Genomic DNA, 19,255 nt, shown 5'->3' with positions numbered 1-19,255 from the left:
ATAGGCACATTTTCCCAACAAATAAACAGAACACCTACTTTTAAATACACTTTTTCCATTACAAATTTCAAAATTATTTATATTTACTAATTTAAAAAAATATGTAATGTTATTTTTGTTTTTATTTATTAATCACATCATACCATAGATGGGAGTGGAAGTTAGTTGAGGTCACTGTATCATAATAAATACCTATATTTAATGTATTTTTTAATTTAATAATGAGTCAACATCTATTAAGACTAAAGGCCACTCAAGGATAAGGTTAATAAAAAAAAAGCAATCCCATGGTAACATGTTTCACAGATAGGAAATTTTTAGAAATACTGTATATGAAAATCATGTTTGATGTTAGACAAAAAATGGAAAGTTCTTTGTGGTTGTGGTACAAGACGAGTTCTTGCTGTGAATGTTTTACAAGGAGGAACCAATATTATTTAAAGACCAAGTAAATTTGAAAATATGTATTTTGTTTATATTTGGAATGGCTTGTTGTTTAAGACACATTAGATATGGCGTTTATCTAAACTCATGTGTTTGAGAGAGCAACAGAATTAAAGTGCTGAAATTTCAGTGCATTTAAATGGTAAGATTACATGGGAAAACATATGAATGACAATTTATTTAAACGCCATTTGACAATAATTTAAAAAAAAAAGATACTTAGGAAATCATAAAAGAAACAGATTTTTTTCTTTAACAGATTCTGATTTGCTTTTTCAGTGACTCGATTTGAAATCATGAATGAAATGATTTTCATTTGATGCTTTTTCTAAAGAATTATTTCTTTTAAGTCCGCTTCTAAAAAAATTTACCTGCAAGTATCTAAAAATCTAAAAAAAAAAAAAAAAAAAGACATTAAATTATCCATAAACAAATAAATATCGGAGTATCTTTGTAATGCAGTAATATCACATAAATTTAAAAAAACACGATATATAAAAAAGCAAAAAAATGTAATTTTAATATTTACCAAAGGAGAAAATTATATGCTTATGTAAAAAAAAAAGACTTTGTTTTAGCATTCATCAATTTCTTTAACCTTTGGTAAATCTCTATAACAATATATTTTTTTCTTTTTCATAACAGTGAAAATCGTTGCAATACTGATAATCATTATTCAAACATATTAAAACCACAAAACCCAATAGCTTAATATTTAACATTTTTTCCCCTAATTTGAATAGTTAGAAGTCTCAAATAAAAATCAAACACAAATATTCCATATTGATTCGAGTAAAGCAACCGTCCCTGACGGTATTCCAATTATAGTACTCAAAAAACTTCAACCAGAACGAGCGCCCATACTTACAAAACTGTTTAAACGTTGTCTTAAAAAGAATTGCTTCCCATCACCCTGGAAAATCTCATCAGTATGCCCTATATTTAAGAATTCAGGTGATCGCTCATCCCCCTCTCAGTAACAGGCCAATAAGTCTCTTGTGCATCATAAGTTGCTGGAATCTGTGTTAAATAGAGAAGTAATCAACCATCTCAGCAAAAATAACCTTCTTAGTGACACACAATATGGTTTCCATTCTGCTAGATCTACAGCAGATGTGCTTAGTTATATCTCATAGGACGGAGGCAACCTTTCTAGGGCAATTGCTCTTGACATATCAAAGGCCTTTGATATGGTCTGGCATAAACATTTACTTTACAAGATCTCCAGCTATGGTATAGCTGGAAATGTTTTCTCAATTATTAAATCATTTCTCTCTGATAGTAGTAGTTGATGGGCAAAAATCAGAAGCTCACAGTATTAATGCTGGAGTGCCTCAGGGGTCCATTCTGGGCCCAACTTTTTTCCTGATCTACATTAATGATCTTCCAAATTACATCCTTACATCATTCATAGACATTTATGCTGATGATACTACCATCTATGGTAGCACATCTAAGACCATAAACGACCAAGTTTTCTCCGATTCTTTCTCCTCTGATCTTGAGCAATGGTACAATCTAAACCCAAGCTTCTATCTTTACATCATCAACGTTCTGATCCCCATCTGGCATCAATTGAAAGTAATGGCTCTTGTCTTGGGGAGGCCTCATGTTTTGACAAGCTTCTGGGCTTGATCTTTACTCCTGATTTTAAATGGAACACATACATCAAATCTGTTGCCAAGGCCGCTGGAAAAATGGTGGGATCCTTCTATCAATCCAGTAGATATCTTACTGCTGATGCAATTCTCTATTTATATAAGAACCAGGTACATCCAAGGATGGAGTACTGTTGCCACATCTGGTCAGGAGCTGCTAAAAAGGACTTACTCTGCTTTGATAGAGTTCAAAATAGACTTTGTAGCCTTGTAGGAGATGTCCTTTTCTCTTCCCTGCAGCCTCTGTCTCACAGAAGAGATGTTGCAAGTTTGTCTCTGCTTTATTGTTATTTTCATGGCAAGTGCTCAACTGAGCTTCAATCTATGGTCCTCCCTCACCAAACTTTCATAAGAAACACTCGTCTAGCTGAAAACACTATCAATAATTTCCCCCACTCTTTATTTGTGCCTAAACCTAAACGTAGATTCCATGAACAAAGCTTCTTTCTTAGAACTGCATGCCTGTGGAATTGTCTTCCATTTTCCTGCTTTCTAACTGACTACAATATGGTTGTCTTCATTCCAACGAAAACAATATGGTTGTCTTCATTCCAACGAAAACAAGTTCTTGATGAGCCTTCCACTTAAGTTAACAAATTTACCGAATTTCCATTACTAACGATTACTATATTGTCCAATTGACTACTGTACACTCTTAACCCTTATCCTTGAGTGGTCTCTGGGCCTTGATAAGTGGTTATGCCTATGTAAAAAAAAATATATATATATACTTACTATATTTATTATGGTTTGAAACTGTTCCCAGGCATCCATAGATTGATTTATTGCTTTCTGTATCTCGATGAAGATATCAACCTCAAATCATTGTATTTGTTGCATCATTATATATATTGTGTGTGTGTGTGTGTGTGTGTGTGTGTGTGTGTGTGTGTGTGTGTGTGTGTGTGTGTGTGTGTGTGTGTGCATGCGTTTTTGCTTTTGGTGAAAGATAATTTTTTTTGCAATCTATAAAATGTGATGACTGTTTTACTATATTATTAGCAATAAAATAGAGGATAATTACAGAGAGAAATTGCGTATTTGTTGTTCCTACTTTTTCAAATAATATCTTTGCAAAGAACATGTTTATCTTAGGCTTGAAACTTTCAGTATGATTTATTTCCATTGGCAGTATTTAAAACAGATTTTTATTAACAATATATATCAGTGTCCTCATAGGTTATTCATTCACTATTTTTGATTGCAAAGTGGATTGTTTAAGAACAGAAAATTGTTCAAATAGTTTTAGGTGATTGGGATATTTTTTTCAAATACTTCGATGTATAGCCTTAAACTAAATAAAAGTAGTATAAGTCATTTGCAAAAAGAAACTTCAAATTATATATGTAAACATATACACACACATGTACCAATATACATATACACACATATACATAATATACATGAACATATATATATACACAATATACACATATATACATACACATGTACATATAAACAAAAGATATAATAGAAAAATGAACAAACAACAAAATATAAGAGAAAATTACATCATTTGTTGGCTGTGTTTTTTATATTTTGTGGTTTGTCCACTTTTCCATTTTCATCCTTATATACAATGCCATACATATATATAAATACTAACATTCATTCACACACACACACACACACATCCAAAATTTAAATATGTACATACTATTTTACATCATTAATTCTTCTGAGCACAATTCTTTATTTGTAAACATTTTCATTTTTAAGTAAACCAGATATTTAAAACCTTATGTAATTTTTATCAAGTAAAATGATTGCTAAGATGCCATATTTACAACCGGATTATTTATTGAACAATTCAATTTTATACATTTTAAAACTTTTATCAGCATTTAAAAACGTGCAAATAATTTTAGTTTGTTAACTTGCATTAGAAGTAAATGAAGATATTGATTTTCTGTTAAAAAAAGAATAGCTAATCATTTACTTATTTTAATTATTAATAATTTGGTAAATAATTCTCATAGTCATATATTATCTCAAAACCCTATTCTGTCATCCTTTGAGAGTATTCAAATTTGTTTGAATAAAGTGCAAGAGAATATCTGGTAATTTAAATTTACATGCAATGCATGCTGGGATAAATAGGATAGTTTTAATGTTTAGTTATATTGTCATTATTTATTATATTTAGATTAATCATCATGCGAAATATATGTGTAGGTATATAGAATTTTGTGCGTTTAATCTTAGTGCGTAATATTTAGGGTTATATTGAATGAAAAGAGGCAGTGAAATGGTATTAGAAGGGTGTTGTTTGAATGGCTGATTTCAATCAATCTACTATGTAATTAAATCTTGCAAAAAGCATCCGGTGAAATAAGTCTGTTCAATTTCTGTGATACGGCTTTCAGAGTTCTACGTTATGAGTTGATCATTCCAGAAAGTGAAGTAAACAATTGTGCTTAGACCTGTAAGGACAAACCAAAAAACATCTACGATAAACATCAAAACAGCAAATTTTCTATCAGCAATTAAACAATAGTCATGAAAAAAATAGACTAATTGAAAAAAAAATGTACTGATTTTTATAAGAAACGCTCGTACTCTAAAGTTAATTAAACTGTTATATTTGAAGTTAAAAACTATTAACATAAATCAAATTTACAAGTAGTATAGTTATTATGATCGAAATCAAATTCTTATTCCTTTTTGTGAAAATACAAAATTGTGTGTGTATATATATATATATAACAAAAAGTATCACAGATTTCCGTTTGTCCATCTCCCTTTGTTTAAGATAAACTCTGAATCTAATTAACTGATCATTCATTTGAATACATCTGATAGGTATATGAGTGGGTGACGTGGGCTATATTTAGTTTAAAGTAATTTTATGAAAAAGAGGCTCAAAAACCTTTGTGAAAATTCAAATACCTCTGATTTTTATGCAATTTTAAGTAAAAGTATTAGACATCAATTAATAAGCATTTCCAATATTTAAGTATCTTTGAAGTATTTAAAAATGCTTCAAAGAAAATGTTATTGGAGGGGATAATATGAGTACAGCCTCCTATGTAAAAATTTAAATATTTGCAATTTACATGAAAAATAGCCCATAGCTTTTAGACACTAATTAGGAAAGATTCCTCAAATTCTATCATTGGGTAAATTTTTATGAAAGACTAGCAAGCCGCCTGGCATTGCCCAAGTGTAAAATACGCTTAAATATGATATTTTGATTAATGCAGGTTTCGTATTTATTATTATATTATATTGGATCCAATATATATTTATGATTTAAAAAGTTTTTTTTTAAAAATGACTCGTATGCCATTACTGAGAATTGAAACCAAAATGTCTAGTTTATTATTTACTTTTTCCTTTGACATTAATGCGTGAGCTATGAAGATTAGGCTCAAAACTAAAACATGAACCAATACCTATTATATTACATGGATATTCATAATGCTGTCATTTGACCTTCACCTGGCAAATTCCATTTTTTTAATTTTCATACTTTTTCGTTGATTTTCCCAGGCTAAAATCCAAATATAAAATTTTGCATAGGTCAGAATACCCTATATGTTAAGTTTCATGTCTGTAGACCAAAAACTGACAGAGGAGTTTGATGGGCAAAATTTTTAAAACAAATATATATACGCTTATATAAATATGCATAACATGAGGTTTGTGTTTACTATAACCTTATTACGCAAATATAAATCATGTAGGATATCTGCATGAATATAATTACACATAATAGTTAACTAAAGATGATTATCCCATAAGAAAAACCGAAAATCTAATAAAAATGAATGTTTAAAAGAATATGCAAATTAGCTAGATCTTTTGAAGATGAATGCAATTCCACAAGCCATATACAATAATATAAGAAAGTTGTATTTTCTTTTTAAATAAATAAAAAAAAGGGTTTTAATATGAATATCAATACACACAAAATAAAACAAATTTATAGGATCGTATAGATTGTATAAGGATAACAATAGAAATGATTGCATGACGGCCAACTCCACATCTGAAGACTTCCATCTAACATTAACAAGTAATGCAAAAAAATAAAATAAAATGGATAAAACGCAGAGATTGACAACATTTGAGAATTAATCGTAAGCATCTAATCAAGACATTATGCCATCTTTTTTATGCAATTCTACAATATGGATTCCTTATGAGTTTAAAAAGGTAATACACCATATTTAGAAATCACAGTATTTTGAATTATGTCTTACTTAGAAGGAATTGAAGAAAATTATAGAAAAGGAGGCAAACCGCATAAGATTCTATGTTAATGTGTTCTTGATTAATAAGTTGGCTAAACAAACTACCAAGGGAAAGGAGGTTTTGTAAAGATTTTTTTTTTTTGTAAAATAAATAAAAGAACAATGAAAAATATTTAACTTTACACCATAAAACGATTTATATTATTGCAACTCAAGCTCTCCAAGATGAGGTACTCTAGGTTGATATTTGTAGTGTTTATTTAAAAAAAAAATCAATCTTGGTCACAAATAAATAATATAACTCGTTATTATTATTATTATTATTATTATTATTATTATTATTATTATTGTTGTTGTTGTTACAGCAACAACAACAACAACAACAAAATAAAAAATAAATAAATAAAATAAAATATCAATCCAAAGATTAATTAAAGTTGTGTAAATATATAAAAATGCACTCTTGGTTGTGAAAATCTGCTTAAATGTATGAAGGTAATGGTCACTCCAGTGTTGACCAAAATTTGTCCTTTTTTTTTCTCTCTTTCTTCATAGTGAAGTTGGCTGTAGTTCTTATTCCATACTTCGTCCTAATTATGTATATTGAAATGTGCAAGGAAGGCCACAAAGCAAATGCGTAGTTTTCCTGTCTTATTTTACCCTTTAGAAAAGATGCACGCACACACTATATATATATATATATATATATATATATATACATACACACACACACAAAAATAGTATTCTGCTTTATCCTCATTTGAACAGAAACAATTTAAATAAACAACTGATTTAATCGCAAAAATATCAAAATAAAAAAAATGTAAAAAAAAAAAAACAATATTCAATAGGTATTGTTCAGACTACTGTTTTCATGTTTTCATCTTGATTGTTATTCTTATGTTTCAAACATTGTGACCTCCTACCTTCTATAAGTTTCATTGACTGAGAAAGATAAATAGAATAACTAAGATGAGAACAGTAATCCGAACACTCCAAATAATACATCCTAGCAGAACCTATGGAAATTCCACAGTAGTTGAAAATTTTTAAAACACATAATAAATAAAATGAATAAAAAATAAAATAAAACAAATAACGACGAATTTAAAACAATTTTTTAGCAAATTCTTTTTTTTAACCTTTTAATGCTAAAAAGAATTGATTTAAAAAATTTAGATATTTTTTCAATGAAAATTCAACACACAACACATTGTTTTGTTTTGTTTTTCTGAATAATTTTTAATATAAATTATAATCAATTCATTTACACATGTTTTTTATTTTTAAAAGAAACTATAATAAAAAACAAACTTTATCTCCTCTCAACATGACTTTTTTTTTAAATCATAAAATGAAATAGCCAATTTGAAACTGTAAACAGACAGCCTTGTTTTTTTTTTTTGTTTTTTTTTTACTTTTTTGGAGAGGAGATGGTTTTTAACTGATAAAGAGCGATTATAAAGGGAGGTAATAACCATGTCAGTGTAATGGGTTTATTCACAACATGCCAGAAATACAAAAGAAGTTTCATCCTTTTTCTCATCATAGATAACACAAAATTCAGATACATAAACATAAAATCAATCAAAGCATAAGTTGAATACCATGTGAAATCTCTTCACTGGGAATAACTGTTCTTGTTTCAATATATTATAGTAGTAAAAGATATTTAAATTATGAATTTGAAATTTATTGCCTTATAAGTCTAGTTTGCAAACATATTAACATGCTCTTTTCTTTTCCCATATCAGCATTCATGATAAATACAGATTTAATAATCTTTATTTCATTATTATATTTTATATTAGATATAAAATATACTTACCAATCATTTGATGTTTGTTATATATTAATATTAATGTTTGTTTTGGTATATCACTGTTTTGGGGTCATATAGGATAAAACGTCTCCTCATCAGCTAATAAAAGCTTTTTACTGATGAATCTATTAAAGATATTGTGTGTGTGTGTACATGGATATTTGCTGCATTCCAATTTTTACAAGAGAAGACTCAATAATAATCATTTTCATGGTTTTTCTTGAGAAATTCAATTGTGTTTATGGTACAGGAGGTAATGGTCTGGCAGTTGGAGTTTGGTTAATATTTGACAATACATTCGTTGAGGAAGAAAATGAATCAGTCTTTAAATCACCAGTTTTTCTTGAAGGAAGAATCACTGATTGATTAAGGTCTCTATCAGGAACAGTTGAGTCAGTTAAGTGGTGGAATTTTGGTTTTAAATGTCTTTTTTCATTATGATGTAGTTCAGATTGAGGTGGAAAACGATGTGTAGAGAAAAAATCTGCAAAGAAAAAAGAAATAGAAATCAAATTTTCATAATAGATTCATTTTGGCGACTTTTAAAGAAACATTTTTGTGAAATCTTTAAAAATGATCATATTTTACAACTATTTAGAACATAGATATGAATATAATAAAAAGTTACATGGCAACTAAAGTGTGTTTGTTTTATGTTTTGTCAAATTTATTGACTTGAATTAAATATAATGACAAAAGAAATGATTTAATAAATGTATACTGAAAATCACTATTCAATGAAATCAGGTGAGATTGTGATGATCATCTTCGATTATATTTAAGCCTTTCCAATTTCCTCTGTAATGGCTGGTAATACCTGACACAACATTTATATTTTGGCTTGGAGTATGTTCTTTGAATTCTGTAATGATGTAGACATTATAGATAATAACACAAATGAGATAAGATAGTTATTGGAAAGAAATATGAACACCTGGATGTAGTTAAAATAAGCAATTTAATGCTAAAATGAAATGGGAACAGAATTCATTGAAACTAAGGGTGAAAGGTTTTTCTTTTCAGAGTTAGAGCATTGTAACACATATTTACATTTAGCAACAGTTTAAAGTTAATATTCTCTTATTTGTGTACATATCTTTTCATCAGATGGGACACCATATCTTTCTCAATCATATCATTTCTTTCTTTGTATCTTTCATCACAAACTTACAGTCCCAAAACTCTTTAACTTTTTGTTGGTCCCCTCTGACTAAAAGAGAGTGGACCTGTAAATTCACCCCTGTCCATTCGTCCATTCATTTGTCCGCACTTTTTTCAATAACTATGCCTTGGAATTTTTTGAAATTTTGCACAAACATTAAACATGATATGAGTAAAAAAAGTAACAGAACAGATTTTCCGGAAAAACTCCGGTTGATCCCCTAAGGGTGCCTTTCGGGTTAAAATGGCTAAAATTGACAATTTTGTGCTTATTAAAAAAATTGATGCATTGGATTTTTATAAAACTTTCTGAAAAGTTGTGACTGACTGATTTCTATATAATTTTGTTTGTCTATACTATGCGATAACTCTTGGGTGTACCCCAGGGGCCCTTTTAGGGCTAATAAAAACACTTCACTTTTAGGACTATTTTACCATATTTGTCCAAAATTTTCTGTGTATGTCTATTTAGCAGTTTTGCATGGTACTGGACTCAAATTTAAACATGTTATGGCTTTGAGGGCTTTGGAGGCTAAATGGGGGGGGGGGGGGCAATGATGGACTTAGTCATTTCTTTTTTGCAAATTTACATATGTTGCAAATTTACATATGTTAAGGCTTAAAACTGTGCTGTTTGTTCATTTTTACCAAGATATGACGTCCCTTGGGACTTTTGCGGTTAAATGGGGGAGGGAGATGCTAAACTTAGTCATTTTTTTATGCCTCGTTCACTGTGCACTCATATGGAGGCCATGCATGCTTTGTTTCTTCTTAAACCTTATTTTCTGCAATATCTCTTCAATGATATTGCAATCACAAATCTCCAAAATGCAAAATATCCTGCTTCAAAATAAAATGTCGCCTGCTGCTTCCATTTTTTTCTTACTCCTCTTCCTTCCTCACACTATTGCACTCTTGTCTTCTCTCTATCCTAAACTAAGCCTCAGTAAGTAAAAAGAAAGGAAACAACCAGCAGTCAGTCCCAGCAAATACAGCATAGCAACCCTACTTCTCTTGCCTGTCCTATGATGTTAAGAAAGGGAGCAAGAAGCAGAGTGATTTTTTTTATGTTTGCCTTACTCTCCTCCCGCTTTAAACCTGCTTGTAAGCATTTGTGTGTCTTTGTTTACATTCGAAGTTCTTTCTTATTTCCTTTTTCTCTTGTTACTCCTTTTTCAAATCTGATCACTCGATATACTTTGAAATTATTATTTTGTTCACTCATCACATCGCAAAAATAGTTTTCAAAAATTCCTAATCTCAAAATTAAAAGGTAATTTCCTAATCTATGTTCACTTACAGTGAAAAGCGTTTCAATATTACTCTTAAATAACGACAAAAATAAATTTATAGCAAGTTGACTGATATATGGTGTATACGAAGTGGTAAATAAAAATTGGTCATATTCTAAAAAATCCAATATGGAGTCCTGTAATTTGAAAGAAGATTGCAAAGGAGATAAGTTTTTTTTCTTTTTTTTATTTCTTTATACAAGGGAGTGACCACTTATCAAGGCCCAAAGACCCCACAAGGATAAGGATTAATGAATGCATAGCTGGCAATCTTGTGAAGTAGATCTTTATGCCATACTCTATCAAAAGCCTTTGAGAAGTCAAAAGCTATTGCTCTAGAAATTAGGAGATTCACTAATCCTGTGTGATATAAAAGTTAGCACATCAGCTGTAGATCTAGCAGAATGGAAACCATATTGCATGTCACTGAGTAGATTATTTTTGCTGAGGTGGTTGACCACTTCTCTATTTATCACATATTCCAGCAACTTAGTCATGATAAACAGGAGACTGATTGGTCTGTACTGAGAGGCAGATGACTGATCTTCAGAATTTTTAAATACAGGGCAGACTGATTAAGTTTTCCAGGGTGTTGGGAAGCATTTCTCCTTAAACAGCTTTGTAAGTATGGGAGGTAGTTCCAACTGAAGCTTTTTGAGCACTATGATTGGAATGCCATTGGGGCCAGTTGCTTTACTGGATTCAAGGTTTTTGATAATCTCAGCAACATCACATACAGATATTTCTATATCGTTTTTAGTCACAGGAAAAAAATACAATGGGGGGGGGGCTGGTTACAAAGGGTAGAATTTGTTGCAAAGTTCTTAGCAAAGAGTTTGCTTTGTCAGATGCTGAAGAAATTACCTTGATAATGGTTGGGATAGAGGATGTGTCTCTATTAAGGACCCTATTTGTTATTCGCCAAAATTTGCGAGAACCAAGCTGCTGCTCAGTTACTTTAAGCTTGACATACTGATCCTATAAATCTCTCACATTCTTTATTACTCTTTTACAGTGGTTACTGCCAGTCCTAAAGGGGGCTTTAATTTCATAGCTAACATTTAGTTCAAAGCAGTGGAAATAGTGATTTCAGTGCACATTAGCAGTGGCACATTCTGGGGTGAACCATAGCTGACTGTTAGGCTTTAGCTGGAATTTCTTGAAAAGTATGAAGCAGTCTATACTGACAAGTAACCATTCCATCAGGTTCGATATAATAGAGGATACATTCTAATTAAACATGGAACACCGAGGTATATCTGATATAAATGTTTGAAAATTATCCCAATCAGCCATAGAGTATGTTGCAATAAAAAATGGTCTAGGAGATATGCGTCCTGTCTGTCAGTATCAGGTATAACAAAAGGACATAACCTATAGTTTCAAGTCCAACCATTTCGTTACAAAAATGTTTTTAAGCAGATGAGAGTGGGGTTGAGTTACCCTTGTTAAAATTATGGTACATACATAAAGTAAATATACGAGTATCATGAATCAATACACAATCTTCTTCTTACATATAAAGTTAAGTGAGATTTTCCCTGTTTTATAAACCAGAATAGCTTAATAACCAAAATCTATAGAAAAAGAAAATGTTTTGTTATTCATTGTTTTTTTTAATTGATTAGTAATGAAAATAAACTAATTTTTAATCAGATTTCAATTTAGCAATTTAATCCAGATCGATATTTCATTTTTTATTATCTCTACTATTATATAAAAGGAATTTTGTGTGTATGAGTGTGTGAGAGAGTTTGTTCCATAGGGACTTCAGAATGGCTGGGCTGATTTTTTTAGAAATTTCACACAAATGTACTTTATGCATCTGGCAATGTTCTTAGATAGGTTTTGTATTGGAATGTCATTGATAAGTATTGATAATCGATAAAATCTGACAGAAGAAGGAACAGGCGATTTTGACCAAAGTTAGTATCCTTATGCAGCCTAACATCACAAATGCATTTGAGAAGTTTTATTACCTCACAAGCAGAAAGGTCCGGCATATAAAATCAACAGTTGGTTCTTTTTAGGGGCGTGTTCAAAATGAATGTTTCTGTTTAGAGCACAATTGAACCATGATGCACGATTTTTGTATTTTAATCTTTAATTCAACCCATTATTGGTGCACAAGCAGATGAATCCAGTCTATAAAATCAACAGTAGGTTCTTTGATAAGACATTCAAAATGAATGTTCCTGTTTAGAGCACATTTGAACCATGATACTTAACTGATCTTGAAATTGCCTCTAACCACTTCACCTGACCGACACTCATTTAAAAGTATGCAATACAAGGTGCCTGCAATAAGTTTTCAGATGTTTTTTGGATGGGCACTTTTATTGATAGTACAAACAGGAAACTCTAGTCCTCTTCGAAGTAATCTCCTCCAGCTGCAATGCACTTCTTGTATCATTCTAACAACTTTTGAAAGGCCCCATGGAATTCCTCTTGTGTGAGCATGTTAATGACCCTCATCACAGCCTCTCGTCACCAATTGTCTCATAAAGTCAGCCTCTAAAGTTTTCCTTAAGCTTAGGGAATAACCAAAAGTCACAGTGAGCAAGATCTGCACTATACAATCTTCTCTGAGCACCCTTGGTACAACTTTGCGCAAATCTTCCACATCTTCAGTTCCTCAAGAATAATTGTGTACAGTTCCTACACTGACATCAAACTATGCACTTATTGTCTCTATAGACGCACAAAGGAAATTATTTATTTTGCCAATACAGTCTGGTGTTTTGACTTCCTTACTCCTCCCACACCTCTTATTATCCCTCACAGACTCCCCGCCATCCTTGAGTCTCTTATGCCATACAAAAACTGATGCTCGATCCATACAAGATGGTCTAAAGGCAGTCCAAAGTATTCCATACATTTCTATGGCATTTTGTCTAAGTTGAAAATAGAATTTTATTGCATATCATTCTTTTAAAGTGTCTTCGCATCCAGATTTTTTAAATTCACCAACTGTGACAATCAGGTAGGGTGTATTCCAACTTCTGCTGTAGCAGTTCATTGGAATTTTATATTATAAAACTTGGGCAGTCATTTTATAAGATGTATATCAATAAGGTACTGAATTTTCAAGAGTCTACAACAATTTTAAATATCTGTACAAAAAAGTTTGAAAATTTATTGAAGGCACCTCATCATAATATAAGAGACATCATGGTGATGAACATTTTCTTATATTTATAACTTAAAAATTGATAATTATAGAGATGAAAAAAAAATAAGAATAGAAATATTAATATGGAGTTCAGGAGTGGGAGAAAGAGTTTCATCTACTGTTAAATTTTCCTATGCACTATAAAATTATAATCACTGTTATGTATGCAACAACTATCATGAAATTATCATGATGCCTGGTGTGATTCCAGATAATTTGTATGATGAAAATATAGATATAATCATGTACTTGGCCAGCCACATCTAGCTAGTCTGCCTGAAAACGGTTATGTATACCTTGTATATCTTCTCTTGGTTCCATATCTGCTATGCTCCAGCCTCGTCCACTGTCTGTATAGGAGTTGGTTGCTGATTGCCAAGTATGAAAGTCTGGGGATATCACTGCACTTCTGGAATCTTCTTGAGGCAAACCCTAGTTAATTTTAAACAAAAGAAATAAAAATAAATTAAAATCATAAGATGATGTTTTTTTTTTCACTTTTTTTTTTTTTTTACACAGGCATCACCACATTATCAAGGCCAAGAGGCCACTCAAGGATAAGGGTTAAGAGTGTACAGTAGAAATTGGACAATATAGTAATCATTAGTAATGAAAATTCGTAAAATTTGATAACTTATATGGAACAGCTCATCAAGAACTTATTTACGTTAGACTTGAACACAACCATATTGTAGTCAGCTGGAAAGCAGGAAAACGGAAGACAATTCCACAGGCGTGCAGTTCTAAGAAAGAAGCTTTGTTCATGGAATCTACGTTTAGCTTTAGGCACAGATAAAGAGTGGGGGGAATTATTGATAGTGTTTTCAGCTAGACGAGTGTTTCTTGTGAAAGTTAGGCGAGGGGGGACCATAGACTGAAGCTCAGTCGAACACTTTCCATGAAAATAGCGATAAAGCAGAGACAAACTCGCAACATCTCTTCTGTGAGATAGAGATTGTAGGGAAGAGAAAAGGACATCTCCTACGAGGCTACGAAGTCTATTTTGAACTCTATCAAGGCAGGACAAGTCCTTTCTATCCTTGGACATACCTGGCTCTTATATAGATAGAGAATTGCATCAGCAGTGAGATATCTACTGGATCGATAGGAAGATCCCACCATTTTTCCAGCGGCCTTGGCAACAGATTTGATGTACGTGTTCCAGTTAAGATCAGGAGTAATGGTCAAGCCCAGAAGCTTGTCAAAACTTGAGGCCTCCTGAAGACAAGAGCCATTCATTTCAATTGATGCCAAATGTGGATCAGAATGTTGATGATGTAAAGAGAGAAGCTTGGTTTTAGATGCATTAAAAGTAACCAGCCACTCCTTTCCCCATTGTACTATGTGCTCAAGATTAGAGGAGAGAGAATCGGAGAGGACTTGATCGTTTACTGTCTTAGATGTGCTACCATAAATGGTAGTGTCATCAGCATAAATGTCTACAGATGATGTAAGGATGTGATTTGGAAGATCATTAACTTAAACAGATAAAAACTTTTGGGGATTTGGGAAACGGTAATATAAAATTATTTTTCATTGGAGAAACAAAAAAGTAATCATATACATCTTTCAGATTGATATAAAGCCTAATCAAATTTTGCATGTGTTATATCACATAAAAAAAAACAATGAAAAACAGAAAATATTTACAAAGTATGTAACAAGAACAAGAGGTATTTCTAATAGTGGGTGCTAACTATCAGTCCATGTTAATGGAATATGTCGGTGGTTCCCAATTAGTGCGCCACAGAATGATTACATTTGTGCCACAAAGAGATAATAAATAGAAAGCATTTAATTTCATTTTGTTTAATAAAGAAATTTAATTTCTTAATCATGATGACGTGACTGGATTTATTAGTTACCAACTTTTCCAATTTTCAGTTATGTGAAGAGGAAGAACTAGCAAGCCTTTCTAGTGATTGTGATTTCAAATTGAAGTATGTATATTTGCCATTGGATGCCTTTTGGATTTCTGTTATGGAATAGTGTTTTTAAAAAAATAGCCATAAAAATCTTACTGCAATTCTCAAATCTGTACATATGTGAACTGGGATTTTCTTATTTAAACAACATTAAAATTAAAAACATGAAACGTGAAAGACTTTAAAAAAATATTGAAGAAAAATTAAGAGTGTGTTTCTTTCAACATTTACCCACATATTGCACTAGTAGTTAAAAAACACCAAGCATAACTATCCCAATGACATTCACCATTATTATTCTATATGAAACATTGAATACAGTATATGTTGATTGATTTATGTGAATAATAATTTTCATTATATAATCTTTTATGTTTATTTTGTTATTTTATTAAAACAAACTTTACAAGTAGAAAATATGTACTTCTTGTGATAGGTGTGTCACAAAAATTTTAAATCTCAGTAGTGTGATGTCATGCAAAAAAGGTTGGGAACCACTGGAATATGTATGCTCTCCTGTATTCTCTGCACACCTTTTATATCTCTAGGTGATCAGAAGTCATATGATATAAGCAACATCACAACTATGATTCATTTAAAATGTGAAAATTTTAATATAAAGCTGATGCAAACAATTCATCATTTTCTACATTATATAAAATCTTAAGACCAATAAATGTCTATATGTCTCAAAAAATATATAAACGTTTTATTTATGAAGCTTTAATATTGTAATAGTGGATCAATTTTTGCTTGCACACATGTGACTGTAAATATTCCTGAAGAGTTGAGATTGATGTTTTAAATTGGCGAATACGGTTTTTGTGCACAACAAAAAAAAAAATCTGTCATTCCTTTTCTTCCCACTAGTGCATACAAAAAATAACTGAGTGAGCGAAGGGATTTTTTCTTCCCTTCTCGTCTCTTCTTCTTCACAAAATCACAATTACGTCCCATCGCTCTTACAAAATATCCGTCCTTATATGCAGACTTTTAATCATGACAGTACAGTGATTTGCATATCTCACTTTTCTTTGTACTGGACAGATTCTGGGTTTGAATGATGTGGTTCTTGTGCACATCCTATTTTGTAACCTCAGTAGAACCAACGGAGTGTTGTTCGGTTCTGCTACAATTCCACAACAGCATGGCAACATTTTTTATTTGTATCATTATTGATAAACAAACAGAAGTATATAGAAGCTAGAAATAATGTTAAGAAAGAAATAGCGACAGCCAAGAGAAAATTTACCGAAACCACTAAGAAACGCATCGAAGCATAAAAATTAGGAAATCGTGACTTCTGGAAAATCTACAACAGTGTAGTAAATAATGGGCAATCAACAATTCCCCCACTAACCAACAATCACGAGGTTGTTTGCTCAGCAACCGACAAGGCTAATATGCTTGCCAGCCGGTTTGCCTCGAACTCCACACTGGACCCTTCCAACCACCCCCTCCCTGACTTTCCTTTGCGGACAGACACAACGTTAGACGATCTAAAAATCACCCCTGCTCAGGTACATGCTATCATAAAAAAAATCTTGACACTTCTAAAGCATGTGGACATGATCTCATCCCAGCTGTGCTATTAAAAAAGTGCTCAGCCGAAGTAGCTCCAGTTCTCTCCAAACTCTACAACAAATGCCTTAATGAATCATGCTTTCCGGACTGTTGGAAAACTGCTTCTGTGGTACCAATATTCAAGAATTCTGGCGAAAGAACTGACCCATCAAATTATCGCCCCATTAGCCTCCTCCCACTTTTCACCAAAATATTTGAGACCATGATTAACCATGCTCTAGTCCGGCACCTTACATATGATAAACTTCTGACTGACAAACAATATGGATTTAGACAAGCCCGTTCCAGAGCTGACACCCTCACTGTAATCTCTGAATGTATATACCATTCACTGGACAAAGCGGGGGAGGGCAGAGCGGTAGCTCTAGATATATCTAAGGCTTTTGACAGGGTATGGCACAAGAGCCTCCTCAGGAAAATTAAATCATACGGTATCACTGGTAGAATACTTAGCATAATTGAATCCTTCTTAGACAAGAGAAAAATCCAGGTTGTCCTCGACGATCGAACATCTAAACAGTGTGATATAAATGCGGGAGTGCCTCAGGGGTCTATTCTTGAACCTCTATTGTTCCTGATATTTATTAATGACCTCCCCGACAAAACTGCCTCTAAGATGGGTATATATGCTGATGACACTACACTTTATAACAGGCATGACAGGAAAACAAATGAACACATATCTAAAGAAATGGCAAAAACACTAGAGGATGACCTTCAATCTGTAGTGGAATGGGGACATAAATGGATGGTTACATTCAATGCTGCCAAGACTAAACTGGTTTCCTTCAATAATTACAAAAAACCTTCTCTTCCACCAATAGCAATGGCCAGTGATTCCCTGTCTGAGAGTACATCTTTCAAACTGCTTCACCTAACATTCACAAGAAACATGAGCTGGAACAATTATATTGAAAACATTGCCAAGGCCGCTGCAAAAAAGGTAGGCTCTCTCTACCGTGCTAGAAAACTACTGACACCTGAAAGTATCCTGTACCTCTATAAGGCCACCATTCTCCCATGTATGGAGTATTGTTGCCACATTTGGGCTGGTGCGTCTACTACTAGTCTCTCGCTCCTAGACAAGGTTAAAAAAAGAGTTGCCAATCTGATAGGCCCTGAACTGGCATCTAAGCTTCAGCCTTTGTCCCATCGACGAAACATTGCATCCCTCTGCTTGTTCTACAAGTATTTTAATGGTGAATGCTCTGACAAACTGAAGACACTTGTGCCCCCACAACGTAGACACCCTCGACAAACCCGACAGGCAGCTAAATCCCACCCCCACACAGTAGAGATCCCTAGATGTAAAAGATCTTTCTACTACAGTAGTTTCTTCCCCAGAACCGCTAGACTCTGGAATTCCATTCCAGGTTCCTGCTTCCCTAACTGTACTGACATGCAGAAGTTCAAGTGCAACGTGAACCGACATCTTGCTGACCAAATCCCTACATAGTGCCCCAGTAGTTGCTGCCCCTGATAGTAGCCCCCTACACCAAAGTGGCAATGTGCCTTGTTTGGGGTGAAAATGTAATAAAATGTAATAAATCTATGTATCGGGCAGATAAGGAGAGCCACTTTGTAAACATATACATTTACTCTATTTACCATTTTTTGGAGTAATTGTTGCACGACAATCATAAAATGAGCATATTGTATGAGGCAAACGTGGAAGTGTATATGAATGCACAGAATATGTAAATTTGCTTGCAGGAATCTTGAGGAAGATAACATGTAATTTAGAGAATAATACAGGACAACTTCATCTGCTTCTTTGGTAGATTCTACAAAGATTTAAAAGGCATGTTCAGAATGACAGCAGGTCACACCATCTCTGATGACTTTCAGATTTGCACCATGAAGAGAGAGAGAGAACACAATATTGAACCTGTAATATCCACGAGCTTGAAAACTGAATCTCTCCAAGGGAGATAATTATGACTCCAAAAGCTAATTAAAATACTTTTTATGGCGCAAAAACGAATAAAAACTAAAATGTAT

The 19,255-nt window shown here is 32.5% G+C and overlaps 1 protein-coding gene across 1 annotated transcript in view; it reads right to left on the bottom strand.

The window, feature by feature from the left end:
• Positions 1–3,882: 3,882 nt before the first annotated feature.
• LOC145243070 (protein dachsous-like) overlaps positions 3,883–19,255 on the bottom strand; it is a 38,395-nt gene continuing 23,022 nt past the window's right edge. Inside the window, exons 6-8 of the mRNA XM_080106174.1 lie at positions 14,042–14,177; positions 8,127–8,604; positions 3,883–4,525 (exon numbers count right to left, since the gene is read on the bottom strand). Coding sequence (XP_079962300.1) covers positions 8,360–8,604; positions 14,042–14,177 — 381 coding nt within the window. The 3' untranslated portion in view covers positions 3,883–4,525; positions 8,127–8,359. The remainder of the gene's footprint in view (positions 4,526–8,126; positions 8,605–14,041; positions 14,178–19,255) is intronic.

Source organism: Euprymna scolopes, chromosome 21 (genome assembly GCF_053919585.1).
Source record: "Euprymna scolopes isolate OS-2025 chromosome 21, ASM5391958v1, whole genome shotgun sequence".
Classification (NCBI taxonomy): Eukaryota; Metazoa; Mollusca; class Cephalopoda; order Sepiida; family Sepiolidae; genus Euprymna; species Euprymna scolopes.
Note: the sequence above shows the minus strand (reverse complement) of the source record. Positions and strands in the feature narration are given on the sequence as shown.